Raw genomic sequence first — 25745 nt, 5'->3', positions numbered from 1 at the left:
TCCTATGACTATTTTCTTTTCTTTTATTCCTGGTCAACACACTAAACTATCAAGTCGTTGACTTAATAGTTACTAAAATACTAGCTCTAGAGTGGGCGCATGGGTGGGAGAAATTGAGTTGCTACAACAGGAACAAAGTGGCCTGGAGGGCAGGGAGCAATAGCACGTGCTTAAGAGGCTGAGGAGGTCCTGTGTGCTCAAGCCAGTTTGCTTGGAGTTTGTGGCTTTCTTCTTTAACTGCCTCTCTCTGTAGTCTCCCATCTGAGTCAGTCATAAACTGTGCCTGCTAAAAGATGGCTCAAATAATACCAAGTGTCTAAAGAAGATGCTTCTGGGGCAAAGATCTTAAGCAGCTTTATAGCTGGATAAGGTATTAAAATAAAAATTATCAAGTGCTTGCTATGAGCCTAGAACCACTTGAAGCATTTATCTACATTAACACGTTTAATCCTCCCAACAATCTTATGAGGCAGATTATATTGACTTCCTATTATCCTTACTTTGCAGATAGAAAACTGATGCACAGAAAGGGTAAGGAAATTGCTCAGTCACATAGGTAGTAAATGTTGCCTCCAAAATTTGAATTCAGGAACTTTGATCCTAGTTCCTGCATTCTTTACTTTTGAAGAAGTCTAGTATTTTTTTTTTCTTTTATGATTATTGCTTTCCATGACCTGCTGAAGAAACTTTTGCATTCCTCAAAGTCATGAAGATATTCTCCTATGTTTTCTTCCAGAAGCTTTATTGTTTTAGCACTTAGGTCTATGCTCCATCTAAGCATAACATTTGAAATAGTGTGAGGTACTGGGGTGAAGTTCATTTTTTTCCCCACACCATTCACTGAAAGGCCAATCTTTTCTCAGCTGGACTGCTTTGGTATTATTGCTGAAAATCTAACAACTTTATAGGGAAAGGCCTACTTCAGAGCTTTTTATTCTACTCCATCTATTTGTCAATCCTTTTGCCAGTACCATACTGCCTTTATTACTGTGACTTAAGTCTTGAAGAAGTGAACACATTTCTTCTAATTTTCTTCTTTTTCAAGACTGCTTTATCTATCCTAGTTTGCTGCATGTCCTTATCCACTTACATAAATGATTTTTCTTAAGTTTCCAGTGAATAATGGCTTTTGGTAAGAAAGCTATTCTAATCAGAAGTATCTTGCAGGACTTTTCCAAAGACCCATCCTTCTCATGCAACTGCTTCTACTTTAGAATTATCAGTATGAAATACATAATTGCCAATTTCATTGTCTATTCCCTACAATCCAGAATCTGTAGGGAAAAACAAGAGCCAAATGTGGGCCTGGAGAAACCAAGGCAAAGGCCATAGCTCTATATGAGGACACAAAGGTGATGAGAAATACACACCTTATTCTTTCAGCCCAATAAAACTAGAAAAGATCAGGGACACAGACAAAGAAATATGCTGAGTCTTCAGAAATGCTACACCATCAGATGATGGTTCATACAGAATTCTCCTTTTGAATTTTCCTTGCCTACATCCCACAGCATATGACTCTTTTAGGAAAATAATCAATGAAAACTTATGGCATGTCTACCAAGGAATGTTGGAAAAAATAGTCAGAAGTCATTCTTAGGTAGTTCTATCACCCTGAAGTCTATAGGTGGTAGAGAAAAATTTTCCCACCCTTTTTGCACCTGTAGAACTGACAGAAGCAAGTTTTTAGAACTCCATCAAAGAAAAAAATAAAAATAATTATGGTAACAGCAGAAACCATTACTTACAGTGACCCGGACACTATATATCTAAGTACTTTACATGATTTAAGTAACTTAATTCTCACAGCAATCATGTGTGATAGATACTATTATCCCCATTCTACAGTTGAAGGAACTGGGACAGAGAGGTTAAGGTTACAAACTGGTAAATAGAACCAGGATGTGAATCAGGGCGTCTGGCTCCCACACCTATGTTTTTAACCCCCCCACAACACTGCTTCAGGAAAACACTAAGTTCACAGTGACAGAGGCAAGTCATTTCTGAGGGTCTGTCATGATGATCTCCAGGGATCATGCTAAAATGGGTGACCCTCCAATGTCTGTGCAGCAAAATACAATAACACTTCTATATTGTTCTTTATGTTACGTAAAATGACCCTTCATGTTTTTGTTAAAAAAATAGATTTCCGTATAGATGCAGGAAACCACCTTGGACAAATCTGTACCGAAATTTCATTAGTGATTAAATCTAGAGGACTAGATTATGGATGATTATGATTTTCTTCCTTGCGGGCTTTTTTGTATGCTGTATAGCGGAGTCACATTTCATTACTTTTCCATATGAGTAGTCTGTTATTATGGCACCATTTGTTGAATTTTGTGTTTGCTTGTTTTGCTTGTTTTTTTGGGGGGGGGGGGTAGTGCATGGACCAGGAATCGAACCTGGGACTCCTGCATGGCAGGCAAGAACTCTACCACTGAACTACCCTTGCACCCCACCTTCCTTGTGCTTTTAAATTCATAATTTTAAAAATCAGGAACACATTACAATCTTGATCAGGTCAAACATCAGTAAAGTGATTTCCATTTTGAAAAAAAGAATTCAAAATAAATGAATTACCCATTCTGCGTGGTGTCTGCGGGGTTGCACTGCTTCCCTCCAGTGGTCTTTCAACAGGATTCCCTTGTGAATTCGGTCTGCCACAGCTGAGAAATATCGGAGCGTCTGTAAGTATAACCTTCTCTTTTCATAAGAGCATAGGCACATACCATTTATGTGTACATCAAGATATGAAGATAGGTAACAATAATCAAATTATTCTACCCTCTACTCACTTGTTTTGTAGAAAACCTTCATTTTATTTTATATATGATGCTGAGACGCCTTATACTATTTTCATTTTGTGAGAGAATGATCAATGCAAAGAGTCAGAAATTCTTTTGACTCTCCTTCTCCTCCATAGTCTAGAACAGACTGGAGGTAAAATTCCTGGCAACATTTTGTTATATTATTTAGAGAATACTGGGATAGGTTGCTATCTATTTATAACAGTGATTTTGGAAGTGCTGACATGTCTTTGGCCAAAAAATATCTTCCCCAATGGAATACCCTAGTGCCTGCTTAGAAAACACATTACAAGGTTATTTCTTTGGGTTGGGACATTTTATGTCCAAAGAACCCTTTAAAAAATGAATAGGTTAAAATAGGACGATAGCAGGCTAATTTTGTTTTTGCCAGAAAATAAAAACAAGTTTTTTTTGTTTGGACTGGTCGGATACCTACTAAACCTGCAAAGAAATTAACAAAACAGAGGAATGTTTTGATGAAGAAGAACTGCAAGAACGATAGCATACGATGCTGGGCGGGTAGAAAAAAAAATAGGTCAAGGAGGCCTAGTGTAGGCAACTGAGAAAAATGAAGGCATTGGATAGGTGAACAGTTTTCCTTAACAGAGGAGGTTGCAGAATGTAGGCTACTTTTGCTTTCTCAACAGTTTTGACTGTTTTCTAAATTAAAAAGTAATGTCACATATGGCCTGACAAGGTCCCAAAATGTCTCCTCTCTCATTTACCATACTTAGAGACCTCATGGTCAGATTTTAATTCTGTATTTTGCTGCTGGGTTCTCTTTCTCTCTCTCTTTTTCTTTTTGCCTATTATTGCAAAGGGTCTCAGAGGGCTTTTCTTTGTTATTTAACCAAAGATTAATCACTCCAAAATGAGAAGAAATAAAGATAGTTTATTGTTTAATATCTTAAGTGTTTTGTCACTTTTATTTTCTCTGAGTTGTGCTTGTATGTATACTAGAGAGAAATTGCAAGAAGCATTTTCCAGCTAAAGAGTAACTTCATACTAAGTAAATTTGCTTTTCAAGCTTTGAACATAAATGGAAACACATTCCATGCAAAAATAGTTCTAATTATGAAATCCTGTAAGTCTGATGTAGGAAATTAAAAGAAAATGACAGGACTAAAGGGGAAAAAAAAGCAGATACAACTGTCATTGAGGGGCTTATATGCTCAGATGAAAGTTGGTGGGCTCTAACAAGTATACATTATTACTTTAAAAAATGTTTATTGCAAGATAATACTTATATGGAACATTTAAATTAGTAATTCAAATATACGAGCTCTCATGCCAAAAAAATAGCTTGTTGCATAGACATTACAGCAGCCAAGACACTAGGACTCAATGCCAAACCCTTTGAGTTCAGCAGGGGAAACCACAATAATTAGTCGTGTGTTTCTGGAGCTCTCTGTTCCTACAGGGTGGCTGCTTTGAAGGCAATAAAAAAACCTGGATGGAATTATAGATTTATAAAATCCAAACAAATAAAACACACACTACTGGATTTATAAACATTACTGAACAAGTAGGCAGTGAAGTCCCTTGTTTCAAGTTCGTCCTTTTAAAAGAATTCTCTTAAAAAACCCTGTTACATTCTTTCAGTTAAGACCCCTCCCTGCCCCCGCCCCCCCCAAAAGACTGATGAGAAAAGCTATATGTAAATGTAACCAAGAAGTTAGGATTAAGGGATGATTATGATTATTGGATCATTATATAGATACTCTGTTTTTGCTTTCTGGTATATTTTACAGAGTGAAATACCTGAAATCTCTGAACAGTAACCCAGCTGCCTTGATCTCTGAAAATGATTGTATAGCCCTTATCTTGTGCCCTTGCAATGTAAAAACCTCACGACTAACCTTTACCAGTGCCCACTTCTCCAGTTTTTTGACTTTAGTGTCTTGTGATCAATAAAGACAGCCCCTAATGTTTATTAATAAAGGGTCTCGGTCAGTCCAGAATTAACCCATCCCAAGAGAAAGTTATCTTGATATCTAAAACTGCATCTAGCCAAAATGGGCCATCCTGACGTGCGTAGTAGCTTAGACTTTAACCTTTAAGTCACCTATATCTCATTATAATGTTAAAAATCACATTAATCATTATATTAAGGCTGCCATTTTCTTACATTTTCTGTAACTAAGCATGTAATTAATGTATGCATGCCCAATAATTAGATCACCTCTAATTTCATCATCAGAAGCCACTGTGCTCATTGTTCTAAAATCTGCCCATCTTTTGATACTATTATACCATCAGAGCAGTTCAGGAAGACAGATTTTTAGGGTAATAGGCCATCTGATCTCCTGCTTTGCTCCTAGCAATAAACAGTTTCTCTGAAATCCTGGTGTCTCCGGAATCAGTCATGTGAGCCCATTGGGAAAAGAACCCACTGCTTTGGATATATGATGAATAGCAGATATTTTTTGAACATCTCTCTTTTTCCTTAAGCTACTTATTTCCCACAAGTCTGGAGTCTACAGTGGGAGATTTACCTAGAAAAGCTAAAAGCAGATATCCTTGACAGAGATTATTTCACTAGGTTTCATATTGGCTCAGGTTATATACCACACAACAATATTTCTTAAGTGTGTTTTCTAAACATGAGATCTATTGGCAATTATTGGATGGTAATCTAAAGAAAGAAGTTCTGTGGTCAAATAAATTCTGAAATAAAAAGCACTAGATGAAACAAATAACAGGCATTCTTTTAGCAGGACTTCTCAGAGCTTTTAATAAAGTACTATGCATGGTGAATCTCTAAGAGGGAAATATGGTATATCTCCCAGATAGTCTATGATAGAACACACCTCTATGGGAAAAGATGGGATTAATATCCCTCAGAATTTTTAAAAATAAAAACCTACCATAGAAACATCACTAGAATAACTTTTGGACAGTAGAATAACTTTTTCTGGCTCTGGCTAAACAGATAAGGGTGTTTAAATATATTTGACACCCTTTTAAAAATATTTAGGAAGTGAAAGGAAGTAAAAGTAAAAATTATGAAATGTATTTAATTTATAGAATTCATGAACATAGCCTCTGAAAATGAACCTTGTAAAACTTAATATGTTAGCTTTTTTCCCTTCATTTAGTGTACTTATATTACTGTGCTACATTTAGGTAGTATAGTGCTATCATCCATTTCTGAATTTTTGCAATCAGTCCTATTGTACGACCCATATTCTGTCAGCACCAAATGCCCAATCTCTACCCTATTTTAGTCTTCTGACAACCTGTGTTGTTAATTTCAACTCTCAAAATTCACTTATTAATGTTAGCTCATATTAGTGAGACCATACAGTATTTGTCCTTTTGTTTCTGGCTAATTTCACTTAGCTTAATGTCTTTAAGGTTCATCTAAAATGTTGCAGGCTTCATGACTTTATTTTCTTACAGCTATGTAATATCCCACCATATGTATACACCTCAGCTTGTTTAGCCACTCATCCACTGGTGGACATTTGGGCTGTTTCCGTGTCTTGGCAATTGTAAATAATGCTGCTATAAAATCAGTGTGCAAATGTCTGTTTGTGCTCCTGCCTTCAGTTCCTCTGACTATATACCTCGTAATGGGATTGCTGGATCATTTGACAATTCTATACTTAGCTTCCTGAGGAATCACTACACTGTCTTCCAGAGGAGTTGTACCATTTCACATTCCCATTAACAGTGGATAAGTGTGCCGCTTTCTGTGCATCCTCGTCAACACTTGTTGTTGTCTGGGTTTTTTTTTGATAATGGCCATTCTAGTGGGTGTCAGATGATATCTTACTGTGGTTTTGATTTGCATTTCCCTAATAATAGCTAGTGAAGTTGAGCATCTTGTCATGTGCCTTTTAGCTATTTGTATTTTCTTCTCTGAGAAGTGTCTGTTCATGTCTTTTGCCCATTTTTTAATTGGGTTGTTCATCTTTTTGTTGTTGAGTTGAAGAATCTCTCTTTATAGTCTGGACACTAAACCCTTATATGTAGTCCCCAAATATTGTCTCCGATTGCATAGGCTGCCTTTTTACCTTCCTGACAAAGTTCTTTGATGCGCAAAAGTGTTTGATTTTGAGGAGATCCCATTTATCTATTTCTTTTTCAATGCTCATGTTTTGCATAGAAGGTCTAGGAAACTACCTCCTATCATAAAATCTTTAAGATATTTCCCTATATTTTCCTCTAAAAGTGTTATGGTTTTAGCTCTAATACCTATGTCTTTGATCCATTTGAGTTAATTTTTGTATAGGGTGTGAGACATGGATCCTCTTTCTTCTTTTGCATATGGATATCCAGTTCTCCAAATAGCATTTACTGAAGAAAACTGCTCTGTTTCATGTGGGTTGGCTTGACTACCTTATCAAAGATGGATTGTCCATAGATGAGAGGGTCTATTTCTGACCGCTCAATTCAATTCCATTGGTCAGTATATCTATCTTTATGCCAGCACCATGCTGTTTTGGTCACTGTAGTTTTATAATATGTTCTAAAGTTAGGTAATGTGAGACTTCCCACTTCATTCCTGTTTCTCAATATATTTTTAGCTATTTAGAGCACCCTCACCTTCCAAATAAATTTGGTTATTGGGTTTTCTATTTCTGCAAAATAAGTTGTTGGGATTTTAATTGGTATTGCATTTAATCTATAAATCAATTGGAGTAGAATTGACATCTTACCTATATGTAGTCTTCCAATTCATGAACATGGTATGTCTCCATTAATTTAGGTCTTCCATGATTTCTTTGAGCAATTTCTTGTAGTTTTCAGTATACAGGTCTTTTGTATCCTTACTTAAATTTATTCCTATATATTTGATTATTTTGGTTGCTATTGAAGTTACTAGTTTTTAAAACTGAATTTAATAAGAAAATCTAAATCTGTGAACCAATATTTGATACCAGATGACAAACATAATACTAATTAATCAAATATTTACCCTTGTTAAACTTAAAAATAAATGTCATTTTTATTTAAGGCCCTCTCTTGATTATACTTAGTTAAAAAAAAAACACCCAATTCTTTACTTAAAAAAAAAATCCTGTAATACTTTAAAGTCAATTACTCAAGCTCTTACTGAACAACAACCAAAACATATAATCAGTAAGGAAGGTGTTTTCTAATTAGTGACATTATTGGAAAAATAATTACTCCTGCTATGCTAGACCCCTTTTCTGATCCTCAGTGCCAGACAATATTTTTGTAATTGTTTCAACATGATACAGCAGCATAAGCCATAGGTTAGTTGCAGTCAGAGAAGTATTTGGATCCAGTCATAATATGCCATGTATTTTTCACACATTTTTAAAGTGCTTAAATAGGAAATGCAAATAAGATAAAATACCTTTAAAATGATTATAAATACTCCCCAGAAAACAACTAAGTTCCATTCCAACAAAAATCAAATTTTATCAAATTGCTTGATATAATTTTTAAATTATATATTATATGCATTCTCCACCAGTAAGCAGACAAAACACCCAACTAATGCATCATCTCCAAAGTATGAGTTTCTTTTAGTATGAAACCACCTAAAAATTAGGTTTCTATTATAGCCTATTTAGTACAAATCATAGTATCTTACACTTTCTTGTCAATTTATCTGTCAAACTTACACATTGCTGTGTAGACTGGTGCTTAGTGTTCCTATAGGGAAAACGGTTTTAAAGTCCAGTGAATTATATAAACCCTTACCTGCTACATAAAGCAGGTGGAATCAGGATCTGCGGGGATAGGTCAGGGGCACTCTGAGTGTAAGTTAAGGCCCTGTGAGAACCCAGGCCTTGTCTGGCAGTTTTATCTGCAGATTCTGGAAACTGCTCTGCAGAAATTTTGTTGACCGGGCTGCTAGTTGGCATTCCTTGGACAGGCGAAGAGGAAGGTGATGAAAGAGATGAAATTTTTGCTAGGGCACCTGAAAAAGAATGATAGTTATTAAGTCACTAAATAAATTATTTGAATGCAAAATTGCACCTCAGAAACTTTGCTGTGGAATCCTGTTAACTCAATGAAAATGGTATGCTCAGGGCATTGGGCAGGCCCTGCCACGTCACCATCTTGAACAATGTGTGTTTCGGTGTCTCCACAGCATGAAAGGAATCATCATGAAAAATGTGTTGGCAATGCTGAGAAACACGATTAAAACCTTGGTGTCCTGGAGGAACTTCAGACAGAAAGATATTATCTTCTTCTTCCATGTCTGTCTCTTCTTGCCATTCAGACATCGTGATAATGGTTGAAATTTCTCATGTGTTTGTCTTGTTTTAAACTGATATTAGAAAAGCATTTTACAGGGCATTGAATGTGTGAGATGTATAATAAAGAAGAGGCAATTTGCCTTATTAATCATACACATTTTCAATAAAACAGTACTTTTTTAAAGTGAAACAGTACTTTGGGTGTGAAACGGTGCTTTGATCAAAGTAATTTCTGGAGAAAACATTTAAAAATGTTATATAATCCCTTTCAGACCAAAACTACAGGCTTCAAGCTTAAATTTTAAAAAATATGGATATTTGTGCCAAACTGTTTATGCTTACTCTAGATGGTGAGAATTTTACAGGACACTGGATTAGATTTCAAAGAACTGATGCTGGAGTTGAAGGATGATGTTGTTTGAGGTTGCTCTCTCCCAAACAGAGAAGACAGTATACTCTTAAACTTGAATGGGGAGGAGGGCAGAGAGAGAGAGAAAGAAATAACATCCGAACGACTACCTACTTACTACTTTCATAATTTTACAGTTGAACAACCTACTGTAGAGCAAATGAAATGAAATCATTAAAAGCCATTCTCTGTTTGTCACCACTCAGGGGAAAGTTACAGCAGAGGCTTTTACATCATCAGATAATATGTGTGGTTAACTGGCTGCTGGCTTAGAGCACAGTTTGCTTCAAATTCAAATGTCCAGTTTCCTCAAAAGTTTTATTTGTCATGCCCAAAGGCTTTTTGGTCCATTGAAAGTAATATTTATCTTCATGAAGGCTTTTTTTTGTAAATTTTTTTCTTTTTGAATCTTGTTGGCATTGTTATTTCTTTTGTTTTGTCTTAAAAAATGAGAACTCTCACTTTTCTTTCAGTGTAGATAGCAGCAACCCCACCTGGATATTTTCTCCATTTCTATTATTGATTCTTGATCAACTCCCCTGCCTTTCTACTTAACAAATGAAGTCACTGAGACCCAAAGAGGTTCAACAAGCTTCCCAGGATCACAATACTAGTAAGTGAAAGAACAGGGTATGGGCAAGACTGTTCTTAGTAAGATGTGGTTTATTAGTCCATACATCTAGCAGTGACTGCCAAAGGGAAAGAACAATCCATTATGTATCAGGAGAAATTTATATTGCTCTCTATGCTGACAAGCCTTATGGCTTTTATTTTTACTTCTATTGAAAAGACAGATATTTTGCCAGAGATACTAAAACACTTTCACTTTAAGAAGATTCAGTTAATAGTCTTCTTGGTCAAAAGAGAAACAAATTCACTAAATTTTAAACCCAGAGCTTCCCAACCCATGCAACATTGTGGGTAGCAAGTGGGTTACAAAGAGTAGGTGCTCTAGTGTACTAACGGTTTCAAGTAATTTTTTAAAATATGTATTTTATTTGGAAGTTCAGGGATAAATTCATTTTTTAATATTATCACTAATATTTTATAGTTAGGTTCTTCTTATTATATTTTCATAATTTAAAGGAAATGCATTTTCACCAAGCTCTAAATTCCCTCCCACTTCTCCACTGCTACATAACATTTTCATATTCAAAAATACTATTACACACATATGCACACTGTAATGTTAAAAAGGCTGAAAAGGACACCCAGATATTTGCCTAAATGTCTTCCTTATTTCATCAGGCCCTTGTTCAAGTTTTACCCCCTGAATGAACATCTTACCTAAATAGCATTTCTGTCCTCTGTTCTCTTACCCTCTGCATTATAGCTAATTGTGAGTCCGTAGGCAGTTTTCTACCACTTAAAATTTTTTTTTAACAGAACTTTAGTTCAAAACCTGTAGAACACATCTGTCTTGACATGGTATATATTCTGAGGGCAATTTATGAGAAGAGTGTTCTTTTCACTGCTAATTTTCAGTAGCTGCCAGCTGATAGCCTCAGAGAAATGCAATTCACTCTTTAACACAAATCTAAAAATCCACACAACCAGTAGAGTTCTTGGAACTCATGGATTAATTAAAATTTAAACAAATAAACAGACTTCAAGATTCAAAATGTACCGCCTAGAATGAAATTTAAAGTAAAGCCTGCAACAGGGGACAAGTTCTATGCTTCTGTAGCACCATCAGGCTACATATTTTTGAACACTGAAGCATGGGTCTTGGCACTAACCATGAGAACTAGGGATATTTTTATTCTGTAGGTGAGAAGAAAAAGGTACAAACAAATAGATTCATTCTGTCCAAAACCAAGCCACTATTTCTCATGGTGTGTATTATCATAGCTCACTTAAAATTTAGAAAACAGGAATGCGGAAGGTAATGACTTCCTCTAAAATTAAACATATTCACAAGTAGTCATCAAATAGTTGGAGAGATATAAATGCAGACAATAACCAAATATTCTTTTTCTCCTAGAAATGATCAACTACAAAGAAATGATTGTGGACACAGGGACACGATACTCCAAGGACATGGAAAGAATGGCCTTCTTTGCAAGGCTTAAAAAACATTACTTTCTAAGATATTTTAGGTGTACTCATGTCTAAAGTTGGAGGAACGAACTTGATGACTTTTAAGGTCTCATCCAACATTCTATTGAACACACGCACATATCAGTGAAGGGCTTCAGAAAAACATGCATTCCTTCAAATATATTTATCTTTACTTTATAACTGAGCAATCTTAAGAGATCCCAGAAAAAAGACATAGCTCATGAAATATAAATCCTTGTATGATTCAAACTGCCTTAATAGGAAGTATTTAAAATTAAAGCATTTAAAATTGAAAAATGTATAATGTACCTGAAAAATAGTCTAAAACCCAATTCTTTGAGTAATTTGCTCTTTAATTACTTGTTCCCAAGAGCATGCGAAAATGTGTATCAAGACATAAGGAACTCTGGGCAAACAAATAAAGATGAACAATACTGGTGGGAAATAATTTAAGTAAATCCATCTATTTTGTGCTGTAAAACTCTCTTAGTTTATTTTTAATCAAAGAAGAAAGGAATCAGCATACATGTAAACAAATGCTTCTTTTCCATGCCCACAGGAAAATGGCCAGCCCTAATATTTTCCCAAAACAGAAAATAAAGAGAATGCAAAAAAACAACAACAAAAAACCATAATTTAAACTCTCTCTCAGTGGAAATGTAGAAAAAACTCAGTTTAACTTTTAAATATCTATAATAATTTTAAAAGATAGCCCAAACTTATACAAATCCAGGAAGGGACTCTGTAAATAAGACAGTATGAATTTGAGAAATTTTAAAGGCAGAATGGCCTAATGGTAGCTTCACATTCTCCAAGGCATAAACTAGAAAAGAAAACTTGAAAATGCAAATTAGATTTAAATCTCCTCTTTTTATGCTCCAAAGGACTCCTACGTAATTTCTCCATTTATTTTATACTAGTAGCTGCGTAATTGTAAATAAACTGCTATTTACAATTGATAATGATTATAACACATCATTACTTGTGTTATGTACACAAGTACATACCATTTACTTGATTTATGCAAAGAACAGAAACATTAGCCCTCTCTAAAAACAGGCCATTTATTTTTCAGTTTTTTCTATTCTTTACTTTATGCTTGCTTCTTCCACCTCTTTTGCCTATTGCTTCTTAAATTCCTCCTCAGACTCTCCTCATGCTTAAAAAAATTTCATTTGCTTATACTCATTACCAAATAAAGAGTTTTTCCCAGGCCTTTGCACATAGTTCACTGAAAACTAGGGGGTGTCAAGAGTCAATTAGATCAAATACGACACGCCTAAATGAGGCATGTCAAATAAGACATGCCTAAATGAGCTAAATTTACCCAAAAGAGCCATCAATACAGGGAAACAAGAGTTTCAAAGCAAGAGACCAATATGACCAAAAACTGCAGTCTATGTTCAGCTCTCTGCTTTTTGATAGATATTTTTGCTCTTTTCAGTAGATGTTTAGACATTTGTTCAGTTGAATTCAGTATGCATAGACATAGGTTATTTTGCAAACATTCAGCTCTGCTTTGACAGCAAGTCTAAAGATGCTACCATATAAAATCTCTTCCGAAGTAATTATGACAGAGGTATCTTACATAATTTATGGCAAAAACAGAGGGAGGCTCTTCCTAGGTCTGTGGCTCCAATTTCTATCTTGCTGGCTATTCAATAATAAAAAAAGGGAAATCTAGAGCCAGCCTCAACCCCCAAGTTTCTCTATTCAAGAACTGGAGTTGCTTCCCAGGTCTGTGTGGCCCTTTCTTGAGGCTTAGCCGCTTTTCAGGACTCTGAGCATGACTCCATAATCATCTATCTTTATTCCTTTTTATTTCAATTTTTTTTCCCCATCAGCCCTGTCTCTTCTCTGTTGGGATTAAAAACACAAGTGGAGCTTGGCTGAGCAACTTTTACTGGCTCACAGTAGAGACTACTTAAAGAGAATTACCTGCTTTACCTGACTAGTTACTTTGTCTCTCAGACATACCTTAATTCCACCTTGCTAGGGTCAGTGCAGAAGCTTGAGAATACTTGTAGTTGCATCTAATGGGCTGTTATAAAGTAAAAACAAAAATAAAAGCAAAAAAACAGGGAGGGAAAAAAGTCCTTTTCAGAGCTGGACCCCAGCCCCTGGTGTTTGCCAATCAAGAGCTGGTGTTGGTACCCAGCTCTCTGTGTTCCTTTTCTAGGGGCCCAACCATTTTCCAGTATTTTGTCAACTCCAAAAGGCTCTGCTTTTGTCTTTTTTTTTTTCCTGCCAATTCCTCATCCTTTTTGTCAAGACAAAACCTCCCAGATTCTTTTCTATTTGCTCCAGGTTTATCTGTGCTCAGAGCTTGTATTCAGCAATCTGAATTTGTTAATTAATTCCACAATTTGAGTTTGGTTGAGCTACCTTCCTTGCTTGTAGCAGAGAGGGCTTCTTTATTCCCTCAGTGCATCCAAAAAGCCTGCTGTGCCAGTGGGGAGGGCTGTCAACCTGCTCCTGGGAGACTTACAGTTCTGTGTGGGATTTTAGCCATTCTATCCATTCCAGACTGGTTTTCGATATGTGTCTGGTCATTGAAGTCCCTCTAACATTTGTTCTAGACAATTCCTGGCTATTTGCTAGCTGTTCTAGAGTAACTAAATTGGACACCTCACTGCACTGCCATCTTGGCCCTGTACCTTAGTTCCTAATCCTTACATATATCTTAAAATCTTTTATAGTTTCTAATTTCTTATCTATGTTCTACTCTGGGTTATTTCTTAACATCTCCTCCTTGTGTACTAATTCTCCCTTCGGTTTGCTATTATGCCATTTAATTCATTATATTTTCTTGGTTACATTTCCAGAAGTTACATTTAGCTGTTCTGCAATGATATCTTCTCTCATTGCTGTTAAATTTTGGGATACCATATTTTTCTTTAAATATAAAAGTACTTAAAAATTCAAAATTAAATGAAATATTTAGATATTTTAGAATTTAAATACATTAATCCTTTTAGAGGTCTAGAAGAATTTTTTGTTTCTGTTGACTCTAACTCGTGAGGCTTCCTTATGTGTTTAATGATCCCTGTTGGAAGATTTGTTTGAACTTCATCTTTGAAGATCTCATCGTCCTTGACTGATGATGATCTCCTCCAGAGATGCTCAGCATATAATCTCGCTGGGAGCCAAGAGGTCAAGCCCACCTAGGACCATTTTAGTGTCCCTTTCTGAAACTCAGGTTTGGAGTGAAATGCTCAAGTTTAGTTCCTCCACCTGACTGGCATTCCGGATTAATGTCACTACAGAGTGAACATTTGTATTTGCCCTCATAACAATCCGAATCTAAGTATTTGCCTGTATTTCCCTTTTCTTGGCCCTGGTGTAATCTCAGTTTTATTTCCAATGTTAAGAATAACTTCTAAGTAAAAAAAAATAGTAGTGAACATTTCTAAAGAGCAAAGAGGTCAAGATCAATTGCTGAAAAAATCAGATTACTCTTAACAGTTTCTTTCAATAATGTGATTTCAATGAAACTGCTCATTCCTACACTTAAAGTGAATTAAGCAAAGTAGGTGATAGATTAAGATAGATGATCTTACAGATAAAGAAAGTACTAAAGTACTAAAATTACTACCCTATTAATGTACACTTCTGCATTAGTGTGGCATATTTGTTTTAATTATTGAAAGAACACTTTCACAATTGGACTATTAACTATAGTCCATGGTTTACATAAAGGTTCACTGTTTTTGTTGTACAGTCCAATGCTTTTTTTAAAAAAAGTATTCTAGTAATATATATACAACCTAAAATTTCCCCTTTTAATTTAATATATTGAATTATATTCAAATATATAATTCAGCACTATTCATTATATTCACGATGCTCTGCTACCATCACCACCACCCACTACCAAAAGTTTTCCATGACCCCAAAAAGAAACTTCAATTTAAGCATTAACTCCTGATTAACTACCACAACTCCAGCACAGGTGATCCATACTCTAGTTTCTAGCTCTATCCATTTGCTTATCCCAATTATTTCATACCAGGGAGATCATAAAATATTTGTCCTTTTCTGTCCAGCTTATTTCACTCAAAATGATGTCTTCAACATTCAGCCATGTTGCTGTATGTAACAGAACTTCATTCCTTTCTACTACTGAATACTATTCTATTGTACGTATATACCATATTTTGTTTATCCATTCAGTCCACCCATTTACGGACACTTGGTTTGCTTCCATCTTTTGACAATTAGGAATAATACTGCTTTAAACATTGTTTGAAAATATTTTTTAAAGTCCCTGCTTTCAATTCTTTTGGGTATATACCTAGAGGGATTGCCAGGTCATGTGGTAATTATATACTTTGTCTTCCACAGCAGCTGCACCATTTTACATTTCCACGACCAAAGAATGTCTGTTCCTATTTCACCACATCCTCTCCAAGGTTTATTTTTAATTTTTTAAATAGTAATCATTCTAGTGGATGTGAAATGGTATCTCATTATACTTTTGATTTGCATTTCCCAAATGGCTAGTGACATGAACAAAAGCCATGTGCGTATTAGCCATCTGTATATCTTTTTTGGAGAAATGTTCACTCAAGTCTTTTGTTCATTTTTAAATTGGGTTGTTGGTCATTTTGTTGTTGAGTTTATATATTTTGGATATCAAACCTTTATTGGATATGTAGTTTCCAAATATTTTCTCCCTTTGTATAGGTTGTCATTTAATTTTCATGATAATTTCCTTTGTTGCACAGAATATTTTAATTCTGGTGAGATCCTGTGATACTTAAAAGTTTATGTGTCAACTTGGCTAGGTCTAGTTGCTTAGTCAAGCAAGCACTGGCCTGACTGTTTGTGAGGATACTTTGTGGATTTACCTTATCTATAATTTGATTACATCTATGGCTGATTATATCTACAATAAACTAAGGAGATTGCCTTCAGCAAGGAGAGAAGTCTCATCCAATCAGTTGAAGGCATTAAAAGAAGAAGAAAAAATTTCAGCAACTAGATGGAAGAATCTCCATCTCTACTTGAGCCAGCATCTCTAAGGGAATTCATTGAAAACCAACAGTTTCCAGCTTGTGACCTGTCTTATGAATTTGAACTTGCCCATGCCCACAATGATGTGAGTAAATTCCTGTAATAAATATCATAATATTTACATTACATATGCCCTGACGGTTCTGTTTCCCTGGAGATCCTGGACTAATACGGATTTGGTACTAGAGGAGGGATAGGTAAGAAGGTTTTACATGATCAATTTACCCTTACATTCCAATCTCTCTAAGCCTTTGGTTACCCTCACCCACATTAAACTGGGAAAGTTTTGGCATTTCAGTTTCAGGCAATATAGGTCACTGTTTAGTTTCCTGGGCTGCTCAAGCAGGTACATGCAAAGAGTTGGCTTAACCAATGGGAATTTATTAGCTTAAGTTTCTGAGTTTACAAGAAAGTCCAAATGAAGACATCATTAAGGAAATGCTTTCTCCCCCAAAACCATAGTGGTCTGGTGCTGGCTGCCACTGATACTTGGTCTTTAGCTTGTCACATGGTCATTTTTATGGAAGTCTCTCCCTTCTCTTCTGGGTTCCACTAATGTACAGCTTCTGGCTAATCCCTCTGTGGCTTTCTCTCTGTCTGTCTAAATTTTACTCTTCTTATAAAAGACTATAATAATAGGATCAAAACTTATCCTGATTAAGGTGGGCTACACCTTTACTGACATAACCTCATCAAAAGGCCCTACTCACACTGGGTTCACAACCACAGGAATGGATTAAATGTAAGTACATGTTTTCTGGGATACAGCTTCAAGCCACCACAGCCATCTTTTGGCTACCCAGATAAATGGTTAGAGCCCTTTATAACCACTTGAGCTACAATGTTGAATCAGAATCAACCTCTGTTTAGTGGGTCCATGTCAATACATTCAGCCTGATCCAGTCCCTTACATCATTATCCCACACCCATAATATCCATCCCCACACATATTCCCCTGATTCCTGTCTATATAAATTGGAAAAATCATGCACTTATTTTGGAGTACAGTGTACCCCCTCGTGGGTGACAATTTGTACCTTACCTTTTAGGGCCTATTGGGACTTCAGTCTAGTTCTAGGTCTGGGAGGAAAAAAAATAGTGGTGGGAGTGGGCCATAAGAAGAATCAGACATGTCTTTCAAAGCCAATTACCGCAGGATATTCCATTATGGTTTCATCTGGTTGAACAGGATTAACATCTTCAGACAGAGCTGTGAGGGCTGTTTCCTCAAGGGAGGTGGTTATAGGTTTATCAAATGTAACAGGGTTATTATTTTCAGTCCTCCACCTGAGAAGGATGGACACTGATTCTTTAGGACAAACTGGAGATTGGGTGGCTGATTTTCAGGGCAAACCAGTAAAGGTTCATCTGGCAAAGAAGATTCAGGAGAATCTAGGTTTTAATGTCCCCACTGTAATTATTATCAGCCCATTTATTTCTATTCCAATTTTTAGGATCCCATTCCTTTCCAATTAGTGCCTTCACCTTTACAGCAGATACCCTGCAAGACCGGGAATTCAAACTCATGTTGTAATTCAGCCACCTGCAGCATGAGATTCCAGGTATGGTTTTCAGAAGTCTCAAGCCTGTGGCTACATGAAATAAGGTTATCTCTCAGGGCACACAAAGAAATTTCATGTCCTTCAATCAGTGCTTAACCTGGGAATTTGAAGCCATGAGCTCATTCCTTCAACAACGGCATCTAGCATATTTGGTAGCAACCATCCAATTATCATTATATGTTTTAACTCCCCAAACCATGTTAATGTGTCAATACACTCTCACCCAGAGCCATGGCTCTTATAAGCATTTGAGTGGCCATATCCAATGGGGATATTTTGCATGTCTCCACAGTTAACTCATGGGAATATCATACCACCTTGATTATTGGAAATAGAGTCAGTTGAGCTTTGAAATCCATGGTAGGAAGGTGGGAAGCTACTGAAAATAACAACAGTTTTCTGCAGTACTGAGAAAATGAAGTTTGGAGAAGTCCAAGAATGAGAGTCACAGTAAACACCCAGGCAAGCTCTCAACTGGGACTCTAGGAAAGGAGGCAATCAAGACACAGAAAGAATCTTGCAAAAACTGTATCACAATCTGAGCACAAGTCATAACTGAATGATGTAATATTCCCTAAAATCATTTCACATTCCTGCCTAAAACCTTGTTATTAATTGATATCCAAACTGCTTATCATAGCTCACCAGGCCCTGCACCATCTGGCCTCTGTCTGCATATTGGTTTTCATCTCCAGTATCCTTCCCTTCCTGCTTGTCAGCCTTTCAAGCAATTTATAATCTTAATTTATACAAGTTCTCTCTCAATATGTTGCAAACCCGCTCTTTGCCTTCTGTATCTCTTTTCTTCTCTTTCATCATTTGAAAGTCTTCCCACATTTATGTAATACACTGTACAGTAATAGCTACTGATTTGTCAATATTCTCCACTAAAAAATAAATTCTGTGAAAAAGGAATAAGGTCAGTATTAATCATTGTCATATGCTTGAAATTAGTTCAATGTCTGAGACAACGACTATACTACAAATATATATATATGTATATATATATATATATTTTTTTTTTTTTTTGGGGGGGCAGGGAGGTCCATGGTCCAGGAAACAAACCTGGGTTTCCTGCATGGAAGGTGAGCATTCTTCCACTGAACCACCCATGCACCAAATATATTACAAATATTTGTTGAGAAAACAAAGCTTTAGGAAAGTGAAATGCTGCTGTTTAGTAGTATATATGATACACTGACTACAACCTGGAAATCCCCTTGCAGTTGTTAGATGTGAGATTCTGGATGGGAGAATTCATATAAAAATTTCAGTAATTGTACCTTTGTGAAGGAAGGTAAATCTATCCCTAATATTGTTGGGGTATTATGGTTTCTGACTGTGGACTTTATCAACAAGTTCTCAAAGATTCTGAATTGTAATTTCTTCAATTTAAATACCTCTTCTTTTCAGCATGTATATATTTTGGGGGAATGGGTGACATAAAGGATTTATTTGGAAAAAAATTATAATAATGATAATAAATGCAGTATTTTCTTGAACTCATATGCATGCTATACTCCTGAAAAAAACACTTTCTTTTAATAAATATTAAAAATAAAATTGAAATTTTGAAAGTGCACTATTAGCACATATAGTAAAAGATGAAGCTTCTGGAAATTACCCTCAATGGTGACAAGGATTTCCCATTTATGCAGTAAGGTCAAGATAGGTAATTTGGTACAGCAACCTTGAAAGAACAGATATCATCACAATTCATGGGAATTTAGGTAACTAATTGGCGATTGAGGCTTTTTCTTTTCAGAACAGACAAACCAAAGTCACTCAGTGTAGAGTGCCTTCAGACTCTTATTTCAACACTTAAGATGGTTCATTACATGACAGCATAACCAATTAATAGCTACTGACTTGTCAGTATTTGCCACTAAAATGTAAGTTCAGTGAGAGAAGGAAGGAGGTCTTCTCCCAAATTGTTGCTTACCTAGTCGATTTTGCTTTTTAGCCTTTACGTAGTTAGCTGGAGAAAGAGCATAGGAAGAAGAGAAGGATTTGCTCTTAGTGAGGGTCGTCATCACTGGGTTATTCCAAGAATCAGGACCAACAGCACTGTACAGACAGGATATAAAGAAAAATGAATAAAATTACTCATCAGTTATTAGAGCAAGTCTTGCCAGAGCTCAAGCATCACTTCCATAATAGACTTGCCAATCTGTATTGGCTCCGTTTCAATGTCAAACCCACTTCATTTCTAAGTGGGGAAAAAAGGTCCTCTAAGCTCAATATCTCTTGTAGAGATAAAACAGTCACTCATCAAGCTACTGGTTTAACAAAAGAGGAAAGATAACATTCCTATGTATGCAATTAATAGGAATAAAAAAACTCAGCTAACCTACTTCTATTTCTATGATTATGGATCTCATAGACTTCCTAAAAGAACGTTGCAGATTAAGTGGTTAAAATGTAGACAGATTTGGGTCAGTTATGACTGTCACGATGCTTCCTTCGGTGCTTGATATTATTTATTATTCTTGTTATATTTATGTTTAAATGTTAGATTCTCATAAAATCAGTTAATGACAATGTGTTTTGCAGAATTGTGAAGTAGAAGCTTAGCAACAGGACTTTAGCATATTGTTTCTCTTTGCTGGTGAACTCTGGAAAGTTCACTCTTATAAATATATTAATGATAAACCTGCTGCTAATGGTATTTACTAGAAACAAGGTAACAGAGAGTATTCATCTGTGGAATACTTTTAGTATGATGTACCTCCTTTCTAGGTTGTTTACAATAAATAAACCTGGAATGAATAGATCTATGAGGGAGTTGGGCTAGAAATAAGTCATGTAATTAATGGTATATAAATTTTGGAGTTGTTCCAAGCCAAAATTTTTCTGCATGCATTGCTCAAAACCTTACATGTTAAATCTGAACCAGAACCAGTGTGGGAGAGAAAGGAATTTAGGGAGTTGTGCTGATGATCTTGGGCTGCTCCAAAAGAAAAATGCTTGGGCTGTCTGTGTTTTGCTAAGACTGGTATCCTTTGAACTTTTAATACATTTGGTACCTAATAAAATCTATAATTTGTATAAGTCTAATTTGACAATTTGACCGTTTGCCAATCTTAAGTTGGCACTGAGTGTGCAGGATATACCTTGTCGATTTGGGTGACTTATTGCAAATTAACCTGAAATTGATGAAATTATGGGAACACAAATGGTTGGAGGGTGACATGTAAGTGGTATAATTAATGAAGTATAATTTGGAGATGTTCCATGAGGAAAATGGCTCCCTTTGTGAAGGCAGCATTAGGTATGCATTACTTAAAACCTGCATATTAAATTCAAACCAGAACATAACCTAACATGAAATAAAAGCACTTTTAGGGAGATGCAATAATTATCTCAAACCTCTAAAGGGAAGAATGCTAAGTTTGTGCTTATTATTGCCTGTATCCTTTGATTATTAGAAAATTTAGCACTGGGTAAAAACTATAATTTGTGTTGAGTCTTATTTCATACTCTGACTTCTTGCATTATCTCATTTCTCCTGCTCTTTTAATTTTCAGAGAGATTTTTCTTCAACTGTTGATCCAGCCATTTAAAATTATCATTCTTTCTCCTTACTTAAAATAGCAGTTTACAAAATATATCATAAGGGAGACATATGAGATGCGAATGAACTTCAGCAATTATTAAATACAGTTAAAGAAAGCATACAAAATAACATTTGTTCCATGACCTTCTTGGAAATCTCTTCCTAGGCATTTCACAAATGCTTGGAATTTTAGAAACAAGAAAACAAAAAAACAAAAGTAAATTTTGGATCTGAAAAAGATAAATCCATTAACTGTTCCCTTTTAGCACTGTTCCCTTTCAACTCTTCTTGTATGCTTAACTGACATAAGATCTACTGTGAATATATTTTGTATAGTGTTTGTATGCCCCAGGTATTTTTCATTTCTTAGCACATACAATAAATGGGTTATTACATTTCTAAGTAGTTCTTTTAAAAAAAGCAAGCCCTCAACATTAACTGGATTGATTTTTTAATATCTCAAAGAGATAAATTATGAAGACTAGTTCAAAACTGTCTACTGTGGTTTGATTTTTTTCAAATAAAAATATTTAAAATGTGCTATTTTGAAAGATTTTGAACAGTGATATGTAGAGTACCTTTAAAGTAGGAGGATTTAATGAATTTCAAGATAAATAAAATCATAGCCATATCTATATCTTATTCTCAATATAATCAATCATACTATACTAACATATTAGTTTACATGCACTTTCAAATGTATTACTTTGTGGGATCTTCACAATAACTTTTAGCTTTGCACTGACCTGTATTTTCTCTTAGCTGTTTAGATCTTAGGAATATGTACTAATTTGGATTCTGGAGAGGAAAACAGCTTGGGGAAACCAATGCTTGGCTTCCTCGTTCTGACACAACAAAGGAAGATTGTCCGTGTGTCTATGGTGGAAAATTTGAACCCTCCTCTCTAAAAGGCAAATTTTATAACAACCTCACCCCAGTTTCTGAAAGAAACAATTTCTATTAAACAGTTTCTTCAACAGACTTTACAGCCTCCTTTCTGCCTTATATATAGAGACAGAGGCCAGTTCCAAGATAGACTTGGAATTATTTAGATTAAGATTTACTTCAGCCTTTTCCATTTTTTTCAAGCCTATTTTTTAAAGTACTTACAAGTAGTCTTCCATCTAATTTACCTCTTGAGTACAGTAGTTCCCCCTTTTCCTAATGATACCTTATAGTGGTTATGGAGGCTCAGGCAGATAATAACTTGCTTCTCTTGGTAGAGCCAAGATCCTTCTGATATTGGCCCAGTACCTTTCTACCAGGCTATAAAATTACCCAGGAGAAAATTATTTAGCTCTATAACTAAAGGGATGCAAGCTGTGGGTTGGTTTCTAATCTTCACTTCCAATTATTGTTCTCCTTTTGATCACTTCAGCTCTCAAAGAGTGTCAATCAAAGAATAAATATAGAAGGAAAGAAATAAAACTTACAAGGGCTAAAACTCAAATGAGTTTTGAAATCAATCAGCAGTTTCAGAAACAGGTTTGCTGAGCAAAGAGGGCTTTACCTTTAGTTTGTAATCAGGGCTGGAGACCACCTGTGTCATCTTTTTACTTCTTTCACCCACTATAAAGAATGATCCAACCAAAACTAGTTGTATTAATAGTGACACTATTGCCACTTAATTATATATGGTTTTCCTTTAAGGGGCTATAACTCCGTTCCAAAGGAATTTCATTTCTTTATAATGCTGAAAAAAGTTGCATTACTATCAGGATTTTTTTACAGGACTATGAAATTAAAGAATAGTAATTTTGGGTGAAAAAGTATACCCAAGCAAGATATCCATGAGTATTTAGAACGAATGGAGAGTATATGCTGTTCTTTGTGCCTTCTGAATTTATTTGAGTATGAGCATTTAGTTCATAGAGCAGAATGACAGGATCTTTAAAAGGATGATAAACTCACAAAAGCTATTTGGAATGTCTTCCTCTTCATTATTTCAATTTCAGGCCCCAATTGCTTTTTATTGACTAAGAAGGGAGGATAGAAGAAAAAGAGATTTGACCAGAAGTAACAAAGAATAATAAAAAGAAAGAAGGCATTGAGAATCTCTGAACATATTTTTAGTGGAGTCATTCTAAAGAAAGAAAGCCACAGAGCCCTAGACAGTAGGAAATGTGGCAGGTGTGTGGGTAACACAGGGGCCTCTCTGACAATTTACATTGAGAACATAGCTGATTTTCTTGAGTATCAAATATATAAGTATAATACTATTAAATACCATTTAACAGTATTTGCTGCTGCAAAAATTAACAGTGGCCAATATTTCCAGGGGAAAATATTACCAATGATCTATAATTTCAAACTTTAGGGAATGTTTATGAAACAGATTGGGTAAGGTCCTCCTGTGGTTGTGATTAGAAATTTTCCAAAAGCCCAGGTAATAAGATGGAGGGGGATTACACTGATATATGAAAGAATTATACTAGTTTACATCTGCCTCCTTAGGATTATTAGACCATGGACATCAATGTGGAAATAACCAATTAAACATATTTTTAATCAAGAAAGCATGAAAAGTTAGCAGCCATTAAATTCTTATGCTTTGAAAGGTTTCCATTTCTCTGTCAACCTCATTTTGGTGACTTATTTATATTTAAGGCCAAAGTCAGGAGAAAGTCACTCCTGATACTGCCATTATGTAGTCCACTAAAAATGTGGCTATTTTTCAGTCATGAGACCATTAATGAAACTGATATACATGTTTCAAAAATCTGAAATCATACGGTAAGCGTTCTCACCATTATTGAATTCATGTAAAGTATGCTAATTTCATCATAAACAGAAGACAAACGCAATAGTTCCCTACTAAAAGTACCTCTTACATTCGACATATTCTTCAAAATTGGTTCTAGATCTTAACATTACCTTTTATTTAGCTTTGGTAAGTCTGGCTTTGAAGTCATTTTGTAACATTGGAATTAAAATACTAAATGAAGTTTAAATGATCTCATGTTTGAATATATGTAAGTGCTCTTAGGATCATGATCTACATGCTCTTCAGGGTAGCTAGAGAGATCTAAGTCAACGACAAGTGTCAGGCTGGATGCCTTTGATTTCAGGGTCTCCGTGTGGGTCTCAATCCTGTAAGTAAAATCTAGCCTACCTTCGTTCAGGGCTCCACTCCCCATGTAAGGTCAAGCTGGCAGAAATCACCTCGACTTCTCCTGTCCATCTGAGGTCATGCAACAGAACTGAAGCCAACACACCTGATGTGAACCCCCATACTATTCTGCATTTTAAATGATGCACATTTTCCATTTCCATAACTGGCCTCCAACCTATTCTTCACCTTCCTCCCCCCCCTGAAATTTATAACTCTTTTTCGGTTAGAAACTTCCCTAAGAGACACGAAGCTAGCAGGAGCATTGCCTAACCTGGAGGACGCTGCTTCAGGTAGTTTGATGCTGGCACTACGGTCCCTCCTTACTGGTGCAGGCTCCAAGGTGGGCAGACCTGTGGCTGAGGTGGTGGTTGTCCAAGTAGATGAAACTCGTCTCAACAGTCCAGTGGGCAAATTCTTTCTCAGGCGCTAGGATGAAGGAGTGTTGATTTTATTACCAAGCATATTTTACACTTAAATTGTTCATAACATAATGGAAGGGGTCTGGTTTTCAATTAAAAGTATATTAATTAAGCTATATTGGTTGAATATAGCCCATTTAAATGTTGGGTACTAAGAAATTCAATATAAGAACTGAATTTGGCCAATCTCTGGCTGAAATGAATGAATATTTACAAATAATATTTTTGGGGTTTTGTTTCAATGTTTATACAAATATGGGATTTTAGAAATGAGAGTTGATTGCCCATGGGATAACTTTATAGGATTTATATACCTACTTACACAAATCATGTTTATTATTATGGGCAGACAAGTTTCCTGAAAAGTTACTTGTTTAGGGTGTGGATTAAGTTATATCATCTTACTCAATAGTTTATGCACTCAAGTGTTTACTGATTACATTTTAATTTTTAATTTCAAAATGATAGGGGTTAAGTATAAGAGCTTAACTCTTTTTCATGAAATGTTGCATTTCTCTTGTTATAAATGTGACTTAGACATCAGGGATATGAGTAACATCATCAGTACTAACTCCTCTTGACAGAAGACCTTGCTGGTTCACCAGTTCTCCCCTTTAT

General features: G+C 35.6%; 1 protein-coding gene across 2 annotated transcripts in view; it reads right to left on the bottom strand.

Moving 5' to 3' along the window:
- Window positions 1-25745, bottom strand: part of PDE3A (phosphodiesterase 3A) — a 342518-nt gene that overhangs the window by 37358 nt on the left and 279415 nt on the right. For both annotated transcript variants that reach the window (XM_077170242.1, XM_077170243.1), the window contains exons 4-7: window positions 24980-25134; window positions 19983-20107; window positions 8490-8709; window positions 2584-2669 (exon numbers count right to left, since the gene is read on the bottom strand). In XM_077170242.1, coding sequence (XP_077026357.1) covers window positions 2584-2669; window positions 8490-8709; window positions 19983-20107; window positions 24980-25134 — 586 coding nt within the window. The remainder of the gene's footprint in view (window positions 1-2583; window positions 2670-8489; window positions 8710-19982; window positions 20108-24979; window positions 25135-25745) is intronic.

The sequence above is a fragment of the Tamandua tetradactyla genome, chromosome 7, assembly GCF_023851605.1.
Source record: "Tamandua tetradactyla isolate mTamTet1 chromosome 7, mTamTet1.pri, whole genome shotgun sequence".
NCBI classification, from domain to species: Eukaryota; Metazoa; Chordata; class Mammalia; order Pilosa; family Myrmecophagidae; genus Tamandua; species Tamandua tetradactyla.
Note: the sequence above shows the minus strand (reverse complement) of the source record. Positions and strands in the feature narration are given on the sequence as shown.